The sequence below is a fragment of the Podarcis gaigeae genome (assembly GCF_964106915.1).
Source record: "Podarcis gaigeae genome assembly, chromosome: 4".
Classification (NCBI taxonomy): Eukaryota; Metazoa; Chordata; class Lepidosauria; order Squamata; family Lacertidae; genus Podarcis; species Podarcis gaigeae.
Genome location: NC_139677.1, coordinates 14,389,385 through 14,411,142, shown reverse-complemented (window position 1 = coordinate 14,411,142; position 21,758 = coordinate 14,389,385). Strand labels below are relative to the sequence as shown.

At 42.3% G+C, this 21,758-nt stretch overlaps 1 protein-coding gene across 1 annotated transcript in view; it reads left to right on the top strand.

Moving 5' to 3' along the window:
* The first annotated feature begins 1,327 nt into the window (after positions 1-1,327).
* HS6ST3 (heparan sulfate 6-O-sulfotransferase 3) overlaps positions 1,328-21,758 on the top strand; it is a 161,953-nt gene continuing 141,522 nt past the window's right edge. Inside the window, exon 1 of the mRNA XM_083735323.1 lies at positions 1,328-2,537. Within this exon, the coding sequence (XP_083591449.1) occupies positions 1,930-2,537 (608 nt within the window). The 5' untranslated portion in view covers positions 1,328-1,929. The remainder of the gene's footprint in view (positions 2,538-21,758) is intronic.

Below are 21,758 nucleotides of genomic sequence, written 5' to 3'. Positions count from 1 at the left end.
TAAATGTAGCTGCTGAGGGAAGTGGTGGACTCTGATCCAGATTATGGCTGTCAAACAGGATAGGAGATTTAACCCTCCCCCGCTTCCATTCTTCACCAAAAATTTTCAGCAAGTATATAGCATGGTGGTAAGGGTTTAAATCTTTCACTCCCCAATGCCATGATCCCAATACAGATCACTCCCCACCAGATCACTCCTCAGTTTTATTTTTGTTTTGTTTTAATGTGGGGACTCCCAAGCATGAGACTGAGAGATGCATTGACACCAACAGCTTTCTTCTATGCTGTTGGTTGCAAACAATGGGTTTAGCCATGCTGAACATACCATACAAAGAGACTCAGTGGCTGCAATCCAGTAAACATTTATTTGGGAACAGGTCCCCTTGAACTCAGCTATTGAACCAACGCTCTTGTGTGAGTGGCTTGTATGCAGGTGTGGCCTGTAACTAAAAGGATCCTTCAAAGTAATAACCCAATGACCCATTTTCCTGGCAGACTTGAGCCAATTACAATGGGGCATGCTAAAGCCCCAAAATTAGACTGGGGGCCACTTACTGACAGGAAATAACATTCTGGAGGAGCCTCATACCCTATGCTAAGGCATGAAAGTCCATTTTATAGTGTTTGGTGAAGGATGATGGAGATGCCCTGCAGATTTGTTGAATTCTAATATTAGTAGCCAGGGGTGCCATGGAGGAATGGGCAGTTTCTGTGGATGTTTTGTGGCTCACTGTATCAATTTCATCTAGCCTTCCCTGACTGCTGAATTTGTTTGGTTTCAATAAATAGGGTTCTCTGTATGAGCAGGCTAATGATTAATAAACAAATATACACAACATATCTAGTTTGTCTCCTCCATATTTCCAACTGCACATTATCAGCTTTCCAACTGCACAGTTTCTGCCCTGTGTATTTTGTGCCCAACTGTAAACTGAAAAGAAAATAGGGACCACAAGAGTCATAATTCACTACAAACATATTGAATGATTGATTGAATTTATATACTGCCCTATATAACCGGAGGTTTCAGGGCGGTTCACAAAACAATATCAACATATAAAACCACAACATATATAATCAAAATAAAAACAACAACCAAATAACACCCCCCCCCCCAAAAAAAGAACCACATTACAAAAGGGCATAGGATGTCAATCAAATCAACCAAACCGCTGGTTATTCTTCTCCTCCAGCCATAGCAAGTGACACGAAGAAGCAGCATCCTCGCCACGTGCAAAGACCCAGCAGCTAGTACCACTCACTTTCCCGCTCCCCCACCCTCTATCTACTGCGCTTGCGCAACGCAAAACCCGTCGGCCGCCCTAGTCTATAGGTGGTGGGCGGGGCCTGGGCGGAGAGAGCCGAGAACTATCACCCCGCCTCCTTTCGCCGTGGTTTCTTATTGGCTACTGCTGCCGGCGAGCTGAGCTCCGCTATTGGCCGCTTAGGAGACCCTCCCTCCGTTGGTTGGCTCGCAAGCGCGCGAAGCTGCCCCCTTCCCCCTGTGAAGAGAGAGTGATAACGGTCGTGCGCGAGGCAGTAACGGACGCGCGCCGGCGAGTGAGAAGAAGCGCCGGGGTCGCACCTGGTGGGGACGCCTCGCGCTTTGCCTGAGCGGCTGAGGCGACGGTTATATGAGGGAGTTTTTTAAAAATATATATATTTTAAAGTAAATGTCCTCCTCGTCATAACTACGGCGGAACGAAGCTCTCAGTGGTTGCCGTCACAAAGCCGCCGTGAGGGGATGAGGCGCAGCCCGTGATCTCTGACGGGGCGCGGGGCTCCTTCCCGCCGCCATGGGGCTGCGGGGGCACCGGAGGCAGCCGAAGCCCCGTCCGCCGCCGCGGGACTCTCTCTCTCCCCAGCGGAGCGTCCCGGAGCTCCGGGGAGCCCGACCCGGAGAGTGAAGGGAGCGCCGACACCGCGCGCCATGGAAGAGCCGCGGCTGCTGAGCCGCTGGCTGCTGCTGCCGCCGCTCCTGGCGCTGCTCTTCCTCTTCGTCCTCTACCAGTACGCCTCTCCCGGCGGAGGCTGCCTTAGCGCGCCCGCCGCTGCTGCGCCCGATCCTCCGGCCGTTTCCCCCTGCGGCGCCGGCGGGCACCCGGCCCGGCGGAGGCAGCGCTTCCCCGGGGACCCCGCGGGGCTCCCGGGCTCTCCCGGGCGCAGGTCCGCCTTCGGCCTGTCGGAGCTGTGCCGCCGCGCGCGCTTCGACATGCGCGGCCGCGACGTGATGGTGTTCCTGCACATCCAGAAGACCGGCGGCACCACCTTCGGGAGGCACCTGGTGCGCAACATCCGCCTCGAGCAGCCCTGCTATTGCCGCGCGGGCCAGAAGAAGTGCACTTGCCACCGGCCGGGGGCAGCCACGCCGCCGGCAGGCGACAAGGGGGACAAGGGGGACAAGGGCGACACGTGGCTCTTCTCGCGCTTCTCCACCGGCTGGAGTTGCGGGCTGCACGCCGACTGGACCGAGCTCACCAGCTGCGTGCCCGCCGCCATGGAGCGCAGGGGAGGCTGCCCCGCCAACCGCACCCGCAGGTTAGTCCCCTTCGCTGGGATGGGGGTGGGGTGGGGAGTGGGAGTGATCATACGGAATTGCAGAGATCCAGCAGTTCAAGATCCGCTTTAAGTTGCAGCCATCCGAAAGAGCTAGCCTAGGCAATTTCCTTTTGCTTCAGGGAGTTTTGGGAGTCTTCTGCGACGCATTGCTGCTTTTCGATCCAGCTTCAGGTTTTGCTCAGCCAGGTGTACAAATCGGCTTGCATCTTGCCTTAGGTGCGAGGAGGCTCGTGGCTGTTTGGTGATCTCGATTTTGGGCATCGGTTTCTTGGCGCCCCGGGACAAGCGTTTCCCGAGGCGTGACTCCGTGCCATTTGAAAACCAGCGCTGCTTATGGCTTCGAAACGCTGCTTATGGCAGCTTGTGTGTTAACTCCGTAGTGTTTCATGCCGGGCGAGAAGCTGAGTGGAATATGTATAGCTGTCAACTTTCAGATTTGAAAATAAGGGATCAGCAGCCTCACCTGTCCCGGGCACAGGCTACGAGATATCTAACAATCCGGGATAGCAGCGGGAAACGGCGCTGGAATAAGGGAATTTCCCGCAAAAATGGGGAAGGTTGACAGCTGTGATATGCAGCGCTAGGGGAGTGATGCTGTGATCATTTGGCCTGATGCATGGGATGAACTCCTGAACGTTGCTATGTGTGTTGAGTTGTGAATAAAACAGTGAGGTGCATGGTAGTTGGGGGGGACAGTTTCCCCCACGCTTGACTTTGTATCTCAGCCCAGGACTACCATGCTCCTGTAGAGCCTAAAAGTGATGTGCAATGCACATAGCCAAATTACAAAACAAAAGGTGCTTCACTCGTGACTGTTTTGCTACAAAGTTAGTGTTTTTGCTGATAAAATCTGCAGTTGTATTGCTTCATAAACTGAATTGGCGGACTTGTGTCAGATTGGGATGAAAGGTTCTCGAATATTTCGGTTTAAAATATTTTAAACTGGATACCAACAGTGTTATTTCAAATAACATTGTTTCGAATACTAGGGCTGTAACTGTGTGCAAACTTATTTTTGAAGAAGTTGGCTTGGGTTCCATGTTTCTCGCCACTTGTTGGTATCATGGCTTAATTTAACAGTAGCTGGTGCTACCCAGTTAGATTAAAATTATTAGTATTGAAACAAATGACTCCTTCAATAGGGATGGGGAACCTTTGGCCTTCCAGATAAAAACAGATACTCCCCTCTATTTTCTTTTTTAAAAAAAACTTGAGGCAAGTTCTGCTGGTGTGATTGTAGTCTCTTTTAGCCCATTGGTGGCAGTGTTGTGGGGTGGGGAGCTGGAGACTTTTAAGAAGTTTGCAAAGTTAAAAAACCATTGGGGAGTTTACTCTATTAATATGAGCATCAGTTGAACTGTAAAGTTGTAAATTGATTTTGGGGATAGAGAGATAGTGTGGCAATATGTAATGCCCCTAAGGTTTTTGTTACACTTATGCAAGTAGCATATCATTTCATCCTTCAATGAAATTTGTGAGCCATTCTCTGCAGAACACCAGAATTTAAGATACTACAGCAGTGGGTCTAACTGGCTATCTCTTGCTCAGCCATGCACCACTTGTACTGTAGACTGGTCATTCAGTACCTTGCGGAGAGTAAAGACTTGGCTAAGGTTGATGATGATAGGGAAGCATCTTAATGGGCTATGCTTAATGAGTGTGCACCGAAAAACTGTTTAGGAAAAAAGGAGGAATTTGAGAAGGAAGTGCTGAAAAGGTTTTCAGCATATCCAAGAAAACTTGTTTTAGTTTAGATTTTTAAAAAATAAGATGGGAAAAGGTGTCATTTTTCAAAATATACTCATTAACATCATGAAAGGTACTCCCTGATGTTTATTTTTAATTTAACATCCTAGTTTTCAAATGACAGATTTTGACAGATTTTTTTCTTAGCACTTGGGGGTGAAAAGAAAGTAATTTAAAACTGTTGTTGAAACATTTCATTCCTAATCAGCTAGACTTAGTCAGGCTTTGGTTGTCCCCGACCCCCCCCCCCTAAATCCTGGCTATGCCCATGATCCCTACAGCAGATAAGTTTGATTAGATGTAAGGGTGCTTCCTATCTTCCTACAAAAGAATGCAACTGCTGCCACAGGGACAGCTCTTCAAATGATGGTACCCATTTGCTATGTTTTTATTTGGACTCCCTTATCAAGGTTGAACTCTGGCTTTGCAGGATGAAAGGATACAGTGCAGAATAGATCCAGGACTCCTCATCTGTAGAGGTTAGTGATAATGCCATGGGAACAGAGGGAAAAGAAAGTGGATGATATATAGTATTGGTAGGCAGCTATGCTCACTACTATACCACCAACTCCATAGTATATAGTATTAAATCATTGAAGTGAATTCACATCTAGATGGAATATCAGATACTATAACTGCAAAAGAACTGCAGAGTAAACAGTCCTTATCAGCAGGAGCAATGCATTTTAAGTCAGAAAGGAGTGGCTTAGATGTATGAGGCTTTAATTGTTGAATCGGGATACTAGTGTTTGTTTTGTGGCTCTCTGGATCTCTCATAATATGAGCTATGGAGCAGCTTGTGCAAAGCCACCATGAACATGGCAACAGTTCCAGTTCAGAGTTCTTTTACGATTTAATTTAATTTTGTTTTTAGCTTCTATCAGTACAACAAAATGGCCATAACAACTAAACTGAAGCAGAGTAGCTTATAAAAAGAGTGCTTTGAGTCATGATTTGCCCTTTTCCAAATTGCAGGGTGTCAGAGTTGTTCCCTATTCTCATTTCTTCTCTACTCTGAAGTGTCACCATTGGACTGCCATGTCGAGTGGTAACAAAAAGCAATTGTCCTCACAAAGCAAAAAATGATGTGAAAACCCTAGAATACTGTTGCAGTGACTTCAGAGCATGGCTGAGAAAGTGGGTTTTGGAGCATCAATATAGAAGTACCTACGGGATAGACCAAAGTGTTCTAGGCTATCCTACTTAGATACAAGGGCTGACTAGGGTGTAGACTTGTACTCTTGCATAAAATACATCAAGAAATCTAGATTTGAAATGGCATCTACAAAGTGGCATCTACTGTGCTCAAATTTACACATTCTGTGTAAAACTCAAGGTATTGCTGTGCTACTGTCATCCAGACTTGATCCTTTTGCTGTAAAATCTGGAGCGTACTGCAAGGTGTCATTGCTAAGTCTGTTTTCTAGACATTTGTCCTTTAAGCCTTATAAGTTTAAAACCAGATGCTGCACTGTGCTATGTATGAATATTAAAAAAAAAGAACATCACCTTTGAGAGTCTGTCTGCTGAAGCAGTTTTGGTGGTGGGCAACTGGTTGCTTTTCTACTCAAAATCATACCATTGGCCCCAATCGGAGTAAATAAGTGACTTACAAAAGTCAAAAATAAATCATTTTTAAGCCTTCTAGTGAAAAATTAATTCTACAGATAACATTAATAATACATTCAAGTGAAATGACAGTGGCATTTCAATATTACCCTCATTAAAGGAAAGTTCAGATGTGCAGCTTCTTTAATATACATGACACACAGAGGATGACCACAGGAAATTATCAAAACAGTGAAGTCTGATGTTCCAAACTGAGAGGAATTGTGGACTGTGTAGCTCTAGGTTTCCATTTTTAAAAAATCTATAAGCTTAATTGAATCCCATCAGAGAAAATGTTGGGTGGGGTATAAATGAGTTGAGTGTATGTGTGTGTGTGTGTGTTCCCATCCACACGTTCCACGTCACAGCTTCCTGCTGGTATGGTGCTTGCTTGTCTTATGTGACAAGGTATTATAAATTTTCAGGCATAAGAAAGAAATTAGATGAAAGACATGGGTGCTATTGAAACCTAAAATAGCTTACTGGATCCCAGCCAAAACCTTATTGGGCATCAGCAGAGCTAAGCACCTTTAGGTCCCATTAATTTTAGTGGGCAGATTAACCATGTATATACATTTTTCTCCCACTGAAATCAGTTTAACTGAAACATGCTTAAAGTTGGCTGTATTGTGCCCATTATTAGTACTTTACAAACAATGAACATTGTTTTATTAGTTTTTTTATTCTTACTTTTTTATTGTAAGTGCTGCCTAACATTATGAAAAGTTTTCTGAAATGTTTTTAAAATTAATGCAACAGATTCTAAGTATCTTTTTCAAAAACAACCACAACTACATAATCCTTTTAATATTGTTGCTAAATTCTTCCAATGTTTTCTTTGCACTTTTTAGTATTTGAAGAGAAATACATGTCAAATTCAAGTGGATGCTTCATAATATTTGTGTAGTATTTTTTCCACATTTTATAGGCCCATAATTTTTCAATCTTTACAGAGCCTTATATTTCCACCCTGTTTTCCCAATGCTGTGAACTTCATTTATAGGTTATAATATTTACTAGAGCTTCCATGCTTGCTTATTTGTTTATTTATTATTTACAATGGGGGAATGCATTAGCATTTTGAATTTTAAAACTGTTCGATCAGTGCATTCCACACTACAATGAACTACGTTAATTCAGTTTTAGCAATGTATTGAAATTAAGATTGCACTAGTGGTTAATGAATAGTATGAGAACTTGTGGTACTACATATTAATCATTAAATTAATGAGTTATATAAGAGTGAAAAACAGAACTTAAAACTTTTGTTCAGAATTGGAGATTGTTGAATAGTTCAATAGCAACCAGTTGTTCAAACAAATCTGTTAGTTATACTTAGAGTACATCAATTGAAATCAATGGAATTAAGTCAATTGGTATGCTCTGAATATGCCTTAGTTGAAATCTCTCATATTGTATTCTGGAGGAAATGAAATTAATTTTAAGTAAAAGTGATATAAAATAATACATTTTAATTTTTTTAGGATAATACACATTTTAAAAGCCGACATGTTAATTGTTATTGATGATAAGAATAGTTGTTGTTGTTATTATAATAATTATACTGTGTATGCTAGTTTTTGCACGCCCATATTCATTTTGCTTTGTTGTTTATGGAAATTTTAAATGACATAGGAGTCATATGATATGAATTTCCCCCCCAATGCAAATATTATCTATACAGGAAACGTTTTTCCCAAGGCTGTAGCAGTAGAGGAAGGTTTAAATTCCAATGCCATATCTGTTATAATGCAGGAGAAAAGAATTTGTTAGTCTTTAAAATACCACAAAATTGTTATTTTTGCTTTGACCGGCTTACACAGTTACCTGCCTAGAATTTGTAACTATGAAAGACACTAGGTATATCCACATGGAGTTAATATTTGAAAATATTTGAACAAAGGGTGAACGCTGCTATCACCACAGAAACTGCTTAATATTTTTCTGATTGGGTGCCGGTTCAAACACCTCTTTCTGTGTGGATACCCTGCCCCTAATTATGTATATATAGGTTCTTAAAATACTTAGAATCGTAGAGTTGGAAGGGACCCAAGGGTCATCTAGTCCAACCCTTGGCAATTAAGGAATCTCAGCTAAAGCATCCATGACAGATGGCCATCCAACCTTTGCTGATGTTTAGTCAGAATCTCCTTCCTTGTAATTTGAATCCATTGGTTTGGGTCCTACCGTTTGGAGCAGGAGAAAACAAACTTGCTCCATCTTCCATGTAACAGTCCTTGAGATATTTGAAGATTCCCTTCAGTCTCCTCTTTTCCAGGCTAAACATACCCAGCTCCTTCAGCCTTTCCCCATAAGGGCTGGTTTCCAGACTGAGTTACTTATCTTCCTTAAAAGCAAAAGTGTTCTGGGTGAATTCTTAGTTGCACTAATTTGCTAATATCTTCAATGGCTTGACTAGGCGGTTCTGACTTCAAAAATAATTCCCAAGAAATAAAGTATGTCTCTCTTGTAACACTTCATTAACAGCTTAGCTGTTTGTTTGCTTTCATAGATTTAATGGTCTTCATTTTTACTGTCTGAAATGCATGGCAAACTCCAGTGATTTCAGCCATCAGAAATAACGTGAGGATTATCTCACTCCATTACTTCCTTCCATTATGTGTGTGAGGCTTGTAGAACTGTATTGCTTCCAGAGGGGAAAAGAAAGCAGTGTTTTGTGTTTCATTTGCTAAACAAATGAGTTATAAAATGAGGTCCCTAGTCCGTGAGCCCCCTGAGGTTATTTAGTTTGTCATATCAGTATGGTGCTTTTCAGTGATGACTGCTCCTATAATGTTTTCAGGCATACAAAGCTGCATTGCATTTATTGCATTGCAATAAATGGATTATGAAACCATTTAATATAAAAGGCTATTGACAACAATAAACATTGTACAAAACTTATTATATACTTTTAAATCACTTGAGTAACAAAAATACTTTTTTTTATTACTAATACATCCCTTTGAACACTATCTTTTGCACAAAAGAATGTGTTTAGTTTCTTGTCCCATGGGGAATTATTTTGAGCAACAATTCTAAATCTGCAAATACTGACAGATTTGGAGACCAACAGCACAGCTGTCCAACTGTTGCATAAAGTCAGACTACTTATAAATAATACTTCTTGGTTTATTAAATAAGCCCAAAGTAGTGTAAGCCTTTACTGTTGGGATTTGCAAGATCTTTGCAAATTATATTTTAAAACTTAATGGTCTTAAGGGAATATTTATCAATCTGTTCTTCTGTGTTTGCTTACTGAACCATAGCAATATATAAGATTATTCCATAACTGTGGAGCTTGGCATTTCACTTACATTTGAGACTTTCGTTACAGTATTTTGTTTTTCTTCCCCTACGTTCATTCCTACAGCTTTGCCAAGAGAGTTTTGAAAACAAGGGGGTGGGATATACATTTGAAAAAACAAGTTTTGATGCCATAGAAGTCTGTGCATACAGTTTTTGCCATTTGTGGCTGAATATAAAAATGCTCTGGAAACAAACCAAAGAGCCTTCAGAAGCAGTTATTTCATTGGACTTACCTTTTTCTCCTGCTACCCAAGAGCCCTCCAGAGCAGATTCTCAGGGTGCACCAGAGAGAGGGGCTATAGTCTGGAGGGCAATCTTTTCTACCAATGGTGTCCATTCTTCTTGTGCATGGATACATTTGAATTTTCCCTTTCTTTCATGTTTTTCTGTCTTTTTCCTTAGTTAACTACTATCCTCATCATTCTCTTTCTGTGTTTGTTTTCCTTGGGATGATCCGTTTCACTTTTATCAGTTGTAGGGGTTGAGGGAAACTTCAGCAAACAGTCCAATATTAGGTGCACTCACTTGAATTTTTAAGACCTGATAATATATTATTAATGAAAAAGTCCCACTGCAATGTGTCCCATTGTGGGAACATTCATATGCTACCTGGACTTAACATTGATCAGAATGAGCTGTGAACTGCAATTCCGTGTGCAGAATTGTGAAAATCTCCCCAGTTTTCATTTCACACAGTTGGTACATTTCTAGTCCTTGGGTTTGCAATGAAAATATATTTTAGTAGTTGGCAACTGGCAGCCTGCCCCCAACTCTGACCTCAGGAATGTTGCTAGCTGATCTCTTATCAGTGGTGTCTCCCCAGGACTCAAATGCTGCTATTTTAACTTTACAGCTGCCTGAGTCTAGCAAGGCTTACATTAGGAAGGAAGAGGAGAAGGAAATGGTGGCAAATGTGCTTAGCAAACCTGCAGGCATCTTCTATTGGTTCATATTACAGGGCAGAAGCAATAGGAAAAGCTTGTGTGATTACCCAGCAGTTTTCTTTTTAATCTAAGCACCGTGTTCTTAGAAATGTTTTTGAGTGAACCAGCTTTAAGATTAGGAGTTTGATTTATTGAAGCCAGTTGGCAAGCTGTGTGGTTGCTAGTGCAGCATCTCAAGTTTAGAGATGCCAGCAAAGGTCAGTAGGCTTAAGCCTGGAAACATGCCCCAAGAGCTTGGTAATGCTTACCTCCAAGACAAACAGCAGAACTTCAAAAGTCTCTGATTTCTTGTCTGTCTTGGAGTAAAACCAAAGTCAGAGCTGATTTTACTCACTGGGGATGTTGAGTGCAGAGCAGAGTGGTGGTGGGGGGGACATGTGTGTATTTTCCTAGGCTACCCCATTGCTGGAGACTTAGATACTAAGTCTGTTGCTGTTATAAACAGCAGGTGCACTGAGGTGAGTTCCACTGATACAGTGAAGGAGATGCGCCAGGTGTGCAGATCAGGAGGAGCTACGAAGGGTGAGAAGCCCACCAGGTATGCTCAGGAGTTTGTTAACAAGATCCAACCTATCCATTCTTAAGGAAATCAGCCCTGAGTGCTCACTGGAAGGACAGATCTTGAAACTGAGACTCCAGTACTTTGGCCACCTCATGAGAAGAGAAGACTCCCTGGAAAAGACCCTGATGTTGGGAAAGATGAAGGGGACGACAGAGGACAAGATGGTTGGATGGTGTTCTCGAAGCTACCAGCATGAGTTTGACCAAACTGCAGGAGGCAGTGGAAGAAAGGAGTGCCTGGCGTGCTCTGGTCCATGGGGTCACAAAAAGTCGGACACGACTAAACGACTAAACAACAAAGTGGCTCGACACAGGTCTTGGAACCCGAAGTCTTGAAAGGGGTACAGGGGTTGTCCTCAAAGGATGGGAAACCACGCCCAAAGGCTATAAGCATAGACACTGTTTCCTTGGAGAAGGAAGCTGGACCACATCCAAAGGCGGTGTGTGCCAACACTGATTCCTCAAAGAGAAACGGGGCTAGGGTTCAAGTCCCAACAAAACCAGGTGTGAAACTTCTTCATAGCCAGGAGAGCTATGACGCCAAGACTAGTCAGAAGGGCAAAATGGTAAGGCCCAAGGATAATCCAGTTGCAGGTAGTTCCAAGGGTGGAACGGGTGATAGAGGTATACTGTGTGTATGACATCTGTATGGTTGTTGCAGTTTCACTGATGACTGCAACACAGATCCTGAATTGGGGGAGGATGTTGGAATTCCTGCTCCATGATTGTAGTCATGGGATTGTTGTCTATTACATGACAGTGTATGTTTTGACTCCATAAAGTGGGAAGTGACAGAGACAGGATGTTTGTGTTACTGTGTTCCGTGAAGTGGGACTATTGTCCTTTGTTTTTTCTCTTTGCTGTCTGATGCTAGAGAGAGAGGGAGCCTTGTTGCAGTGCTCCATGTGTGTTTTGTAGATTAGCCAAATCGTGTTGCAGTGCTCCATGTGTGTTAAAATAGATTAGCCAAAATGCTGAGTTGCTGAGGTCTGTTACGCAAGCTGCGAAGACTCTGTGGATCCCTAAGTGCGCCGTTGTCTGATGGCATCGATCGCTGTGATGTTCGGGCAGAAGAAAGCTTTTGAAGCTCCCGAACGATCAACCAGGAGAGAGAGAACATGCCAGTTGGGCATGTGTATCTGCCAAGGTCCTACTCGAGAGTAGGACGAGCTTCTGACAAAAGTAACCGTACCCCCATGACAGGTCCCACCCCCTTCTGCAGTTTGTTGCATTTCCATGCTAGCTATGGTGGTGGTAGCACTCATATGTATTTGTGCGTTCCTGGTGTGCCCTGTGCCTCTCCTCAGTGATAAGATGGGCCAATGGCCAAACTAGTTCTAACCAATGGATTATGAGCAGTTTAGAAACCTGCTTGGCGTTGGATGTTAAGGGAGTGTAATGATACATTTACAGCATCAGTTCCCATTGTCTTCTGAAAGCTATTGGTCACTTCAGGGAATACAACCTCATAGAGACATTCAGTGTGCAGTGGTTACAGAAGTTGCATTGTGTATGGGAAAAGACTGGGTTGTTTTCAGAAAGTAAAGTCTAACTCATGGAGTTGTGATTTTTCAATGCAGGTGGTGCATTGCTGTCAGTATATATAAAATAAAGCTTTAATTTTTTTTTACATTTCAGTATTCAAAACATGCCCTTCATGCTGAGAAAAGAATTGAATTCCCCACTTCCCCCAAACATCATCAAATGAATCTGTCGATCAAGAAAATATAATATACTTGCTGTAGATGTGTGTTTTACACTGTGGAAAGTGAATTTAACAAAAGAATATTTTTACATTGAGTTTCTAAATCTGCAGTCAAATATTGCTTCTTTCTCAGGTTTTTTTTAATACTGTACTTCATCTTAAATATTTGGGAGGTTAAGGTCATCTCAACATGACTGTTAAGAATTTGTGCTGACCTGAAGCACATAGTTATTGATGTTAATTCCAGAGTTTGTATAAAAGGATAAGAAAATAGCTCAGTTTTGCCACATATTCTAGTTAGCGCAGCTTCGTTCATGCATGATGCAGTACCATGAGAGTACAGAAAATTTTTTGGGGCAGATAGGGTTCATCAACCTGGGAAGGTAGTCCATCTATTCTAGGGGAATGAAAACTCTGATTCTAAGCCTCTGCCACTTTGCGGCTATACTCATTCATGAGAGGCTTTGGGAGTAAACCCCGAGGAAAAATCTGTACCCATTGCCTTGCAGGGCATCTTCAGCAGAAAAGGTTAGCTAGGGATTGTGGGAATTGTACATAAATCCAGAGTGGAGTCCCAAGACAGTTAGATGGTGTCTTGTACACCTCCTTCCAGCAACTCCTGCAGCCAAATATAGTACCAAATGTATTATTCTGCTTTCCTTTGAACCATATCAGCGAGGCCAAGATGGGGGTCTTGTCTCGGCATCCCAGGACTCCCATTCACATTGCCCAGGCTTGTGCCTGCTTGTGCTGCTAACACAGAAAAAACAATGTGGGAGGGAAGTAGCAGTTACGAGTTACCAGTCTTTGCAGCCACAGCTGGCGCTGTGATTCTCCAGCAGTTTGACTTCACCCCCAAAGGCGCTCTCTCTCGATACAGACGGATGCCCACACAACACACACACAAAGTGTTTAGAGTGTGGAAATGGATAAATTCAAAATGTGTAGGCTACTCAAATCTCAGAAGCCAAAGAACTGGCTCAATATGATTTTCATGGGGAGGCAGGGCATGTGTGCACAGAACCTAAACAGCAACTTGAAGAAACAACTCAGACCCTACCAAGTCTTTGCAACTGATTTCAATGGATTTAACAGAACTTTAATTTTTTCCAAAGATATATTTGATCTCGCAAACGAAAACAGCATCCTCCAGAACTGGGAGTTTCCGTTTGTGGCTTGCTATAATCTTATAAAGAAAAACAGAGTGACAACAAAGTACGCAAAATAGCTACAAAGGGAAGGAAACCTGGACTTGGAGATACTGCTTCTGAAGCAGCACTGATGGAGGCAATTAATGTACAAGATCTGCATGCCTTCTTACTTGCAGAATAGCAAAACAATTTTGACATTATTAAAGATCAACTAGGCAAATTAACCAGAAGAAACTATGAAACTGTGTCAAAAACAAACAAACCCCAAAGCCAAATCCTACATTGGACGCTTGGTACCTCTCACTCTGGAATATAGCTGTAATGGAGATTTTGGCAAGAACTAGAACATCAGATCCTTTTTATATGATTTGACATTCCTTTATGACATATACAGTGGAACCATCATTTTCTAGCTCAGTTGGTAAAGCAGGAGACTGTCACTCTCAGGGTCATGGGTTTGAGCTCCCTGTTGGGTGAAGGATTGCTGCATTGCAGGGGGTTGAACTAGATGACTCTCATAGTCCCTGCCAAATCTACAATTCTATGATTCAAGACAACTTTCCTCACAACTCTGGCAAATCTGAAACTATACTTGATGATCCAGTAACATTGATAGTCTTTACTTTGACTTTGTTATTTTAGCTCATGTATAACTTCTACATTCCAATTTTATATTTATTTTTATCATTAATTTTCATCTGCTAGAATTGTTCTCTCTGTTTTATATAGATTATAAAATGAAATAATAATAAAAAGCTTTATCCAAAAATATGCTTTTCATTTGCTAGGATGGCATTCACTACCAAATTGGAATAAAATATGTTAGAATTTTAAGAATGGTAAATAAGATAAATTGGGGACATTTGTTCAAATGATTCATAAAGTTTATAGAATTATGTTTTCCTTGGCATAATTTGGATTGTCTGGGCACATATTTTATTTTTAGTGTGTAAAGCACATGAGTATTTCTATGAGGTACTATCAGTAATATCTCAGTTTGTCGAACTTTAGTACCTCAAATGGGTTTTTCCTGTTGAAGATGCTGAGCTGGGCAACTAAACATCAGAAAACTAAGCACTATCAGCTAAGCCACAACTGAGCACAAAACAATATATTTAATATTTATTTTAGTTTATTTTTAAGGTTAGCTACCTTATATTTATTCCCTTTGATAACAAATTGCTAAACAACTTAAAGTTGAAGGAGAAACTTTGTTGTTTTTCATGCGACTTATTTTATTTGGTTTGGTTTTGGCTTTGTGGTATGATGATCAGAGAGTTTAATGTCCATGGAACGGTTGTTACAACAAAAAAAGCAACTACTCTATTCCGAACTTAAAAATGGAAAGCGTAATGCTGGTGGTCAACAAAAGAGGTTTAAAGACTGTCTCGAGGCGAATTTTACAAAATGTAGCATAAACACTGACAACTGGGAAATTGGCCTGCAAGCGCTTCAGTTGGAGAATAGCCTTTACCAAAGGTGTCATGGGCTTTGAAGATACTCGAACTCAGGGCGCAAGGAAGAAACATGCTAAGAGGAAGGCATGCTTGGCAAATCCACACTGTGATCAACTCCCACCCGGAAACCAGTGTCCCCACTGTGGAAGGACGTGTGGATCCAGAATTGGCCTCCACAGTCACTTACGGACACATTTTTAAAAATGTGTTTATGGAAGACAATCTTACTCGGCTTCGAGTGATCGCCGAAGAAGAAAAAGAAAGACAACAAAAACTACCTTATTGTGTTGGGTTACCCGCAACCGCCACAAAAAAGCATTGAAGCATAAACTTGAAATACACTGGCTTTTGGGAAGGATGGGGAACTTAGCTAGTCCTTGTTATGGTATTTCCTATTTTGATTAAAAGTATCTTACTAAAAATATATGAAGAGTTTTGTGAGTGTGTACAAACAATCACAACTATTCTATAATATAAAAAGCTTTTTGATTTGCATCAGAAAAGAAGTTAAGAAATGACCAAAGAGGGCATACTTTTTTCCCTCAATCTGTTTGGTCCATTAAGAGGCCAGAGGGTGGCAGCAGTGCTGCAGGATCCATCTCCTTGGGGCATTTCTACACTTTGCTGAAGCTGAAGGCAAATACAGAATTTCCTTCCTTCATTTGAAGGCCATTTGTATCTTATTGATTTTTTTAAAAGAAGCATTTGCTTATAGTATGTAAGCCCTTGTGATTATGCACCATCAAGGATGCACTTATATTCAGTTTTCTTTAATGTTTAGATATGTTGTAATAGGTGGGGTATGGATGAATTTAAGTAATTCTAACTGTGCCATTACCCTAGGAGGACAACTTTAAGATGTGCAGTTTATGAAATCTCTGCCATTTTTCATTCTTTTGCTTTTGGATGCACCACGTTAGTGAGCTGCTTCACTTTAGTCCATTGCCTGAAGCTTTCTCAACTGATTTAATTCTTGCTAGAGTCATCATTACCCTCAGGAGGATCAGGTAGAGCAGTGTAGTTTTACACTCTGGTGCATCCTAGAAAAGCACAGACTCAATTACTATTTCTCTTTGGAAAAGAGGAAGATTGTTTCAGGGAGTTTTCGTTTCGTCTGTTAAGATTAGTGCAGTACATTCAATACCTACAAGTATAAAAATAAATAAATCTTCAGTTCTTCCTAGGATGCTGAAATAAACCAATACCTTTTAATGTTTTCAAAAATTATTAATATTTGGTAATAAACTTTATCATGCCGGGCTGGATAGCTCAGTTGGTAGAGCATGAGACTAAGACTCTGAATCCCAGGGTTGTGGATTTGAGTCTCACACTGGGCAAAAGATTCCTGCATTGCGGGGGGTTGGACTAGATGGCCACAGTGGTCCCTTCCAACTCCATAATTCTATGAATCAATGTACAGGGAAAAAAACCTAGAATTAAATAGAATTGTTGATATACAAGAGAAAACAATAGTACTGAGGTATTCACATACTAGTTGCTGATGAGCTGGATGATAACATATTATGTTGGCTGTCTTAAAGCATACCGTATTTTTCGCCCTATAGGACGCACCGGTCTATAGGACGCACCTAGTTTTCAGAGGGGGAAATCAAGGAACAAAATATGATTTCCCCCCGCAGCTCTGGGAGCAGCGGACAGGCTGCACGCAGCCTGTGCACTACTCCAAGACCTTCTCCCTGCTTTTGCGGGAGGTGGCGGAATTCCCCCACCTCCCGCAAAAGCCCACAGGAGCCATGTGTGACTCCTGCGGGCTTTTCGACCAGGAGGGAGAAGGGACTGAAGTGGCCAGTCAATCCCTCCTCCCTCCTCGGGGAAAAGCCCCCAAGAGCAGCACGCTCTTTAAAGGGTGTGCAGCTCCTGGGGGGTTTTCTACAAGGTGGGGGAATTCCCCCACCTTGTAGAAAAGCCAGCAGAAGCCCCGCAGCCCCTTCAAAGAGCGCACGGCTTCTGTGTTTTGGCAGCATGTACCCCATGCTGTCATCCTCCTGGCACGCCATAATACCGGTATTCCTTCAGGGGGAATAAAGCAACCTATAGGCTGTGAGCTGCTGGTGATCCCCACGCCTCAAGCTGACCCAGGTACTCCAGTGGGGAAGCTAGGCAGAACTAACACACATACCCTGCTCACCCAACCAAGTTTCAATTATACATGTCAGAAATCCCCAAGTGGCTTTCTGCCTTTGACATTCCTTGAATAAAAGTATTTTCAATGTGCTCATATTAATCTAGGGGGTGGGAACATGTTTTCCTTCTAGGTTTTGTTCTGGCAAAAGTTTGGTATCTCCTGTGGCAGGTCCCATGAACCAGAAGTCAGATGGCAAAAGGCTTATTGGTCCGATGTTCTCCCAGCTACTGTGCAATTAACAACTAACTGACTCTGCTGTGTGAATGGAAAGCCTTTTGATCCAGCAGACACCTTCCCTAATAGAGGCAATTTTTGAATATTTCCCCTATGGCACCTTCCATCTGCTAAAAATCTGCTCTAGACGTAGGGGACTCTCCAGTACAGCAAGTGGGCTTTTCAGCAAATAAAAGTACAGTACCTCTTTCATTCATGGAAGGCCACTTTTGGAATCAACTCAGTGACTGAACTTAGTATTGTCCCCATTCTCTGAGGCTTCATAAAGACATAGGCCTCTATTATCCCTTAGTTGAGATGACATTTATGTGAAATAATTGCTTGAAAATGATTAAGATAAATATTTAAAATCAAAACTAAAAGGAGCCTTAGATTCAAATGTATCACTTACAAGGTTTCAGCTTTGGGCACTTGAAAAGATTTACAGTTCTTTCTCAATGGTGGGTAATATAGTGAGATTTTAGACATTACTTGAGTCTTGCTTGGGCAAAATCAGACTTGTGTTCTACCTATCCTCTCTCTGCAATGACCTGGGGAGTTGCTACATCCATATTTATTTTACTTGAATGCAGAATTCTCTGATCCTGTAAGGAAAAACCCATTTTAGAGTCAGACCACATATCATGCATGAGCTCTGTGATTGGATCACCCAATATTCTGATTAAAAGCAGTCATGGTGGCTTCTGAATTTGATGGAGAGTGCTGATGGATGGAGCATTTAGTCCTCCTCCCCCGGTTGTTTTTCCTACCTAAATTCTGCCCATTCTGATGCTATTCACATCATTGAGAAAATAAATAAAGGTATTGCTTTTGAGGGTAAGACTGGGGGAGTGTGAGGCCAGCAAGGCTCATAGTTGGGAGCATAAATGCTTATTTTTTTAGGTTATTTTGGTTTGGGTGTGTTACTTAATAGGAAATGGAGAAGGTAAATTCTCCTTACAGTAACTAAAACAATTTAACAAACAAAAGCTATCTTATACCATATCTCAAAAAGGTTTTGTTAACATGCAAATCTATTTAAATTTAATCAATTAAAAGGTGGACAATTAATCAACTGAACATTATTTTACCGGTTGACAGGCTTAGAAGTTACACCTAGACAATCCTTGACAGGCATTAAACATCCCCCTTGTTTCTTTAGGGAAGGACATTGACACATAATTTCCATATAGGGCTGATTGTTCTGATGGAAAACACAGCAAATGAAGAGGGTGAAGCTTAACTTTAAACAAGAAAGAGACTTCAAAGAGAAGTGTTAAAATGTTTCACTTTCAAGTGAAAGGCAGGCTTGAGAATCAATATCCTTGTTGAAGTAGGAAATGGCAGGTACATAAGAGCAAGCTTGTAAGACAGTGTGTCCCTCCGCTTCAATGATTAGAGTGACAGAAGCTGTAAGGAATGTAGCGAGCATAAGGTCTAAAATAGGGTTATAGGTTTGGGGGGGCGTTCCCCCAAACCTTAGAAATTAATAAGTGGTAGGATTTTGATTATTTGGGATATGAAGGAAAAATACAAGCTGCAGAGGAATTCCTGGACTAGACCAGGCAAAAAACAACCTGGCCAAGCTGGAGCCATGAAGAAACAATACAGGACTATTGGCAATGCAAGAGTACTGCCCTTCCCCTCTCTTCTGAGATGTGAACAGACAGGATTTGGAAGGTTTCCATGCTATCTGGGCATGATGTCATAGGAAGAGTTTGGGGCCTTTGGCATGAGACTTGGAATAGCTGAAAAAAGGAGATCCATTTGGGGCAGGCTGGCTGAAGGCCTGGGAGACATGCCTTGGACTCAAGTGCTGCACTGCTGTTGGGAACAAGTCTTCTTGAGATGGCCATGCTGTACTTCATGCAGACTGAGGGAGTATATCTGTGAATAAACCATACCTGGGTAAGGTAATTGAGAGAGTGGTTGCTGAATAGCTTGGTAGGTTTCTGGATGAAACATTGGCTCTGGATCCATTTCAGTCCAGCTTTTGCCCTGGTTATGGGACTAAGACTGCTGTGGTCGCCCTAACAGATGATCTCAATAGACAGCTGGATTGAGGTGGGTCAGGACTGCTGATTCTTTTAGATTTGTCAGCAGCCTTCGACATGGTCGATCACGAACTTTTGGGCCACTGCATTGCCATTGTGGGGATTCAGGGCACAGTCTGACAATGGCTATGCTCCTTTATCTCAGGTTGGAGACAGAGGGTGGCGCTAGGGAAGGAGTTGTTGTCGTGGCACTCCTTGGTGTGTGGATTGCCGCAGGGCGCAATCCTTTCCCCAATGCTTTTCAATATCTTTATGCACCCCCTTGCCCAGATTGTCCAGAGTTTTCGGCTGGGGTGTCATCAATATGCTGATCACACCCAGCTTCATCTGTTGATGGACAGCCGCCTTCACTCAACCCTGAACACACTGGCCAGATGCTTGGAAGCTGTGACTGCGTGGGAGCCGGTTGAAGTTAAATCCTTCAAAAATACAGGTCCTCTGGTTGGGTCAGGACGACATGGGGTTGGGGGACCAACTCCTCTTGCGGGGGCTCAATTAGTGACAGCACCTTCTGTCAAGAGTTTAGGTGTAACCTTTGATGCCTCCCTTCCTATGGAGGTGCAGGTTGCGGCCACAGCAAAGGTGGCATTTTCCCATCTCTGCTGCATTAAGCAGTTGATCCCTTACCCTTCTTGCCCTGATCTGGCCACAGTGATCCATGCGATAGTCACCTCCGGGCTTGATTATTGTAACTCGCTCTACGCAGGGCTGCCCTTGAAGCTGACCTAGAACTCCAGAATGTGCAGAATGCTGCAGCGAGGCTCCTTATGGGGTTCTTGCCGCGGGATCATCCAGTGCTTTATCAGCTGCACTGGCTCCCGATGGAGTACAGGGTCATGTTTAAGGTGCTGGTTTTGATCTTTAAAGCCCTATGCGGCCTAGGACTCTTGTACCTATGAAACCACCTCTTCTGGTATGCCCCGCGGAGGACCTTAAGGTCCATAAATAACAACACTTTGGAGGTCCCAAGCCTCAAGGAAGTTAGAATGGTTTCAGCTAGGGCCAGGGCCTTTTCAGCACTGGCCCCGATGTGGTGGAACGCTCTGTCACAAGAGACTAGGCCCCTGTAGGATTTGACATCTTTCCGCAGGCCCTGCAAGACGGAGCTGTTCCACCTGGCCTTTGGCTTAGACTCACTTTGACCCCTTATATGGGATTTGGTATATAAATTTTCCCTTGGCTTTTTTGCTGGCCCATGTAGGACCAGCATGGATAGCTGGCTCGGGTGAGTATCTGATGTTTCCTCCCTTTATGGTCTTGATTTATGGGCTACTACTAAAATGAGGCTGTATTTTAACCTGTATTTTAATTAACTGGTTGTTGTTGTTTTTTTGTTACATTTTATTGTAATTCACATTTGGTGTTAGTCGCCCTGAGCCCAGCCCTGGTCAGGGAAGGCAGGGTATAAATAAAATTTATTATTATATTATTATTATTAAATATAACTTAAAACAATGACAGCCTCTGCCTTGTCTTGCTTTTCAAAGGAGACATATTGGTAAGTGTGTATATAGGAATACAGCCTAAGAAGACAATAGGATGGGTTCTAGGGAAGCTAAACTGAACACCACAGTATCTTTTAGACTGGTTGTATTTGTTGTTTTGTGTCCTGGAGAAAAAGGTTTGCTTCTCTTAAATCTGAGCCTTATTTTCTCGTTCTTCTTCTGCTACAGTGAATATTTGCAGTTCAAGCACAGATGCCAGTAGCTGTACTTACAGTTGCAATGCTATTGCATCAGTTGCAGAACACACAAAAGGCATCTACATTAAATTCAATGTGTACCTGAATTTAAACAGCATAATTATTTATACAAAACCATGTTTTAAACTTTCAATTTACTTTGTATGCCATCATTAGCTAGACATTCCCTTTCTCCATCAAATGCCTGTGTAAACCTTTCCCTTATTTTATACTAGGAAATGCTTCATTTCATAATTATTTATATTTATATATTTATATTTATCTAAGCAAGTCTTACAACAATTATGACACTGTATATCGCCATGTCATTGAAATGACATGACATCGTGAAAAGTGTTTTAACTAGGCAATATACCAGTGAACAAAAGTGCTACTAGGGTCCTTTACCATACCTTACTACAATTCTTTCTTTGGTTGGACATTGTTCTCGAAGCTACAAACATGAGTCTGACCAAACTGTGGGAGGCAGTGGAAGACAGGAGTGCCTGGCGTGCTCTGGTCCATGGGGTCACGAAGAATCGGACATGACTAAACGACTAAACAACAACACTACAATTCTTAGAGGCAAACTACAGATGATGGTAATTGTGTTGTTTGCAATCAC